The sequence below is a fragment of the Echinops telfairi genome, unplaced genomic scaffold (assembly GCF_000313985.2).
Source record: "Echinops telfairi isolate 266 unplaced genomic scaffold, ASM31398v2 ScPeMD7_2291;HRSCAF=2852, whole genome shotgun sequence".
In the NCBI taxonomy this organism is placed as follows: Eukaryota; Metazoa; Chordata; class Mammalia; order Afrosoricida; family Tenrecidae; genus Echinops; species Echinops telfairi.
The window spans coordinates 12207018-12213430 of NW_022106189.1; the positions used below are offsets into that span (position 1 = coordinate 12207018).

The 6413-nt window shown below is 38.0% G+C and overlaps 1 protein-coding gene across 2 annotated transcripts in view; it reads right to left on the bottom strand.

The window, feature by feature from the left end:
- The window catches only part of BRD7 (bromodomain containing 7), a 50213-nt gene that overhangs the window by 37015 nt on the left and 6785 nt on the right, over window positions 1-6413 (bottom strand). For both annotated transcript variants that reach the window (XM_004704681.4, XM_045293796.1), the window contains exon 3: window positions 291-420. In XM_004704681.4, the coding sequence (XP_004704738.1) occupies window positions 291-420 (130 nt within the window). The remainder of the gene's footprint in view (window positions 1-290; window positions 421-6413) is intronic.

Genomic DNA, 6413 nt, shown 5'->3' on the forward strand with positions numbered 1-6413 from the left:
CCTGGTGCAGTAGTGAATTATGAATGCTAAGTGCAAGGTCAGTTGATCGAACCCCCAGCCCTTCTGAGGGAAAGAGATGAAGCTTTCTGTTCACATAAAGGTTTACAACCTCAGAAACCAAAAGGGACAGTTCTACTCTGCCCTACAGGGTTGTTTGAGTCAGAATGGACTTGACAGCAGTAAGTTTGATTTTTACATTTAGAAGAGAAAGCCTAGTCCCTTTCTTGGACTATGAACCTTAAAATATGCTCAGCTTCCTCAATCAGGAAAATTAATTCAGTTAATCCAACCTTCTTGCTTGGCTAAAGAACTTGTGAGAGGCTTCTCAAGAGGCAAGTCCAGTCTTATAGGCCCCTGACACTGGAGATCATTTCCTGCCTCATTCTCCACACGGTCTCGATCTCGCTTCCTTTTGTCCTCCTAATTGGAATAAAAGAGAAATTATTTAGAAACTGTTCAGAATTAAGATCTATACATGTATAAACTTTTAATTTCAGAGGAAAATATAGAGCATTCTTGAAAAGAAAATAGATTCTTAATATTAAAATCTTTAGTGTTTTTACTGACATCTACTGGAATAGAGGAGAATAAAGTGTTAAGGGGAGGAGAGGGAGAGTATTCCTACCTGCCAGGAATAACCTGTTACAAAAATAACCAATGTACATAAAAAAATCTGGGGTTTTCACAAAGACGACATTAAAAATCAATGAAAAATGGCTGATGCTGGTATAAATGGTTAATTATAGTGGACAAATAATCTTTACATTATACCTTATGTGTTAAAAAAAAAAAGAATTCCAAAGGCATACATACAAAGCAAACTTTTAGATTTCAGTAGAAGTAGAGAACTTTTATGACATAAGAGAATAATTATCTTTTAAGCAAGGTACAATGAAGAAAAAACGATAAATTTGATACTAAAATGTAAGTACTCATACCTAACATACGTTAACTCAAAAAATCCAATAAACTAAAACCAATAAAACACAAAGCTAAACATTAGCTACCACCTGTGATAAAGTAGATAAAACCTATTAACTCTGAGCATCAGAAATCACATATAAAAAGACCCAATATAAAATAGGTAAAGGCTATCACAGATAAGAAGAAAACCCCGAAATGTTCAGAAACATGAGAAGTTACTCAAATCCCTCAGAATTTGGAAATTATAAAATTAAAAAACCAGAAAAACCTAATTGCCACACCTAATTGGCAAAAATTCAGATTTCTACAAATTCCAAGTTTTGATAAAAATGTTAAGAAATGGGACTCTCAGACTTTGTAGATGAATGAGAAATTGGTGCAATCATTAATCAGCAGAACAATTAGCCACTATGTTCACATGGGGAACTTGCACAAGAGGGTATATACAGCATGGCTTAAGATTTAAAAAAAGCATCGAAAAGGGTTGTAATTCTTTCCCTTCATTTAATATGTATGATACACAAATAACCTGAGAAAACGGACTATATGAAGGACTGGAGGAAGAGTCATTAACGATAAGCAGACGACACAATGTGTCTCTAACTCCCACAAAATAACTGAATGAGACCATGCAAACAGGGCAGGCATAACACTTCCAGAAGAAACTGTTCAGTTTTAGCTGCCACTCCCCTGGCTCTAAGCATGAGCCATCCCAGGAACAGGAGCAGGAGCAGATAGAATTCCCGGGATCATCAAGGAAGAAGAGTCGCCAGCAGAGCACATCTGACATCGTCGTCTGAAGTGGCAGCTGTCATGCCAAACCAAAAGCAGAGGCCAATGCAAGGAGACCGGGAGACACAGAGGATCATTGCCAAAAGACCGAGACCGTGAACTAGAGCCACCGGGCTTCCTTGTTCCGATCTGAGGCCTGGGTATCATATGGTTAAGAGAAAAAGGATCAGAGAAACACATCTTGGCTGTTGGCTGAAGAAAGGCATTGCAGTGGACCAATGCTTGTTTCCCTACAATTTACTAATCCCGATTTATGTTTACCTTTTAACTTCTCTAAAACATTTCCACAATGGTAAGTTTTGCTGTGAGTTCTGTGTGGTCACTGCAACTAATTATCAAACCCAGCAGAAAAGTCACGGGAGGAACAGTTCGTATAAGAAAGAATACGGTAAAGAATGATGAGGGTAACTATTTTAGAGTTTATGGCCCTCAGTTCTGTCACAACTATTACATTTTGCTGATTCAGTATGAAAGCAGCTATACATATTAGGGAAATAAATTGGTGTCACTTTATTCCAGTAACTTCATAAAAACAGATACTGGTCAGGTTGCCAACCTTAAGTCTAGAATAGAACCCCCATCCAAACTCACTGCCATGGAGTTGATGCCGACTCATAGCGACTACAGGACAGGGTAGAACTGCCTTCGTGGGTTTTCGGGACAGTAACTCTTTATGGAAGAAAGGCTTTTCTTTCTCCCTTACAGCCACTGGTGGGACTGAAGAGCTGACCTTGTGGTTAGCAGTAACCCAGGGTATTCCAGTCTAGAACTGTGTTTCTTAAAGTGGGTGGTATCCATGGGATATTTCTGTGGGAGCTGCAGAGGCAGAGGATAGTCCTATGGGATAAAGAGAATGGTTAACATTTTTAATTGCCAGAGAGGTGCTGAGTAATTTTTTTCCTGAAAAGGGTACAGTAGGCCAAATAAGTGGCAACCTCTGATTTACACTAGGGCTTCTTAAACTTTTTCTACTTGTGACCCATTTTTGCCTGAGGAATTTGCACCACAGCCAACTGCTGCTAGAAACTCCTTGACTTCATGATGTGTTTGATTTTGAATTACTTTTGGATTACTGATTTTTCAGAAATGCTTTACTGCTGCCGAATCTCCTAGTCTTATAATTGCTAGGTGTTATATAACTTTGGCTATTTCCAAAATAAAATCTCCGGTCAAAGATATACCTCCCCTTCAGTGTTTTTGATTTCAAGTGTGTGCATAGTCTTAAAAATAGAGAAATCTTTGGTTAAGTATATTGACTCCAAAATAATGATTAGTATGCTTTTAAAACTATACATTATATAGGAAGGCTTCATATATTCCTCTATGCCAGAAATTTTAGAAAATAATATTATTCAAAATATCTTATAAATATGAGGGGGCTTCAAAAGGTTTGTGGAAAATAGAATGAAAAGATAATGAAACTTTCTCATGAACTTTGAGAAGCCCTGTAGTACACTGATAGATAACCTTTATATATGCAAGAATAACCTGCAAGAGCAGAAACTGTCCAAGTAATTGTGAACGGTTTTAGTATGAATAGAAGCCTTGGAGCTGTAGCAAGTTATGCATTGGGTTGTTAACCACCAGGTCAGTAGTTCAAAACTAGCAGGTGCTCTAAGGAAGAAAGATGAGGTTTTCTACTCTCATAGAACATTACAGTCTAGGAAAACCATAGGGACAGCTCTACCCTACTCTTCAGGGTCACTACAAACTGGGATTAACTCAAAGGCAATGAGCTTGAGTTTTACTACGAATAGCAAAAGCCATGTAGAAAAACCATTATGGGTAAAAAAGAAACAAACTCACCCCCCAAAAGCTTCAATTATTGTATGTATCATCCTTGAATTGTGCCAAAAGTATTGCTTTAAACATTTTTATTTTATGGTTGTTGTGAATATACACACCAATAGTTTCTAGATGCACATTTAAATGATATGGATTACATTCTTTGAGTTGCACAATGATTCTCACCACTAGTTGAGCTAAATTATTTGGTTTTAAGATTACTTGGGTTTTATTCATTGCTCAAGACAATTGGTTCAGGGATAAATTGTAATTTATATTAATGAAGGAGGAACAACTGAGAAAAGGATGGTGAAAATTTCTCTTAAATATTTGAATGAGAATTACTGGCAAGAAATTTCCATGCTGATGTAATTCTTATTATATAGCATGTCCTCTTTTTTTTAAAAGATTCAGCCTTGTTTTCAAATTAAACATTCCCACAACTAATAAACTGCGCATTAAAAATGCTCATACCATTTAATCTAGTGATATGTACAAGAGCACAATGAAGTAAAACTTATGGTACAATTCTGTGTAGGCTACTTAGTTGATAAAATGAGGATCTATGAGAATTAGAGTAGTTATTACATAATTTTAAGTAAAACAGCAAAAGTACATATCTCTATCGTGATTACTATAAAACTACACATACATCTGAGTTGTAGTCAATTAATATGGCCCTTCTAGCCATAATTCCTTATGTGATGTTGTTCTGGACTCTACACCTGTGACTATCTCATTTTGGAGAGCATTCTCTACTATACTAATGGACAAGATTAGGGTAGGATTAAGACCTGACTAGAGTAAGGAGCCCTGGTAGCAAAGTGGTTATGAGTTGGGTTGTGGTCGTTAAGGTCCACAGTTAAAAACCAGCTGCTCAGTGGGAGAAAGATGGGGCTTTCTACTCCTGTAAAGAAAGTGTTACAGTCTCAGAAACACACAGGGGCAGTTCTACCCCGTCCTATAGGGTTGTTATGAGTCAGAGTTGATGCAATGGCAGTGAGTTTCATCTGGTGAAGTAGAGGGTAGAGCCCTGGTTAGTCATTACGAGGTGGGCTACTAACTACAAGGTCAATAGTTTGAAATTATCATCCACTCTGAGGGAGAAAGAATAAGATTTCTATACCTGTGAAGAGGGACTGTCTCTGAAACCTACAAGGGCTGTTCCACTATGTCCTATAGGGTTGCTACTACTCAGGATTGACTCACGGCCGTGAGTTGTTTTTTATTAGAGGGCGTGAATCAAGCTGCACCCTTTGTTTTTTTGGCTGCATCTTTATGCTTTATTAGAGGGTGTGACTTAAGATACCATCCTTTGCTTTCTTTGGAGGTGTATGCCTCCATCAAAGCCTCCTCAGTGCCTAAGAGTCACATAGTACACACAGAGAAATTGCAGGACCATTTGGAAAAGCCTACCCAAGACCTCTTTCTGAAGGAGCAGGGGCTGAGGAGATCAACTGCATCAGACCAGCTTGGAGACTCAGAGGAACAGTGCCAAGACTATGGGGTACTCTCTCCTCCTCTGGCCCAAGTCTATGGAACTGTGGAACACAGTGACAGGTAGATTGGCTTCCTGGCCCATGGAGGCAAAGGCCGAGAGATCTTGTGGCCAAAAAACTGAGCACTGAAGAGACCTGGCTGCTAGCTAAGGAGAGGTTTTGCTGTGGACCAATGACTATAGCCTTACTGTTTTCTGGGCCTGGCTTGTGGTCACTTTTCTAATAGACTCTCCTACTCATGAGTATTCTGATTCATCTGTTGCCATTGCAGAGTTATGGACAACATCATAGAAGTAGACTGCTGTGGAAAGAATGGTTAGTGTCAAAATAGGTAAGGAAGGATGGCATACAGGTGTGACGGACCCAATCACAGCAATAAGAAAGCCATGAGGTCAGCTACGTTCATCTCCATTGTTTTTTACCAAAATATTTACAAATAATTGTTACTTAGTAAGCACATATTACACAGAAGGTTCTGTGCTAAGTCCTTTATGCAGGTTAGCTCACTTTACTTCTTACCATAATTGTATGAGATTTGTATTACAATCTCTATTTCCTAAATAAGGCCAAGTAACTTGTCTATGGTTACACAGTTCCAGAATAAGAACTCAAATCCTGCTCTTGGGGAATCTTTAAGAGATGTTAAAATGGACACCAAAGCCCCACTCTTTTCAAAATATATAGAGAAATAGAGTTAGAGTCCAAGTTCTAGTTCTGAGGCCCCTGAGATTACTTGGAGATGGTGGGAATCATAGAAGACTTTGCCTAAAAAGCAGCATTTGAACTGGGCTTTACAAATAAAAAATACAGCAATATTATATATTCAAATGTATACATATTCAAATGAGCATGGGGCCAACTATATTCTCTGAAGAAAACATCCTGATTACAATTGTATAGTAAAAGTACTCTTTTCATCTTGTATATTTATATTTTATGGTAAAGAATCAGACATAGAAAGAACATAAGTATTGTAATTATGAACAACTTAAAGCATTTTCAAAGGTTATCTGATAACCTAATTTCCACTCATGTGCTGACTTTAGAAGTTAACCCGAGTAAAATGTCATGTCACAGCAGACTGGAGGTAAGAAAGTTTGCATACCAAATACAAGATTAAGAACCATAGCAGAGGTTAAGTGTGAGGTTATGTTAAAAAAAAAAAGTGCATCATAAAATTGATTCTGACTCTAAGTGATTCCTATGGAGCAGTGCAGAAATACCCCTATGAGACTACGAGGCTGTAAGTCTTTCTGGGAGCAGAAGGTCGCATCTAAAGGGGTGACTGACCTTGTGGTTAGCAGCCAGTACCGTCAGGGCTTCTTTTTTTTTAACATTTTATTAGGGGCTCATACAACTGTTATCCCAATCCATACACACATCAATTGTGTAAAGCGCATTTGTACATCATTT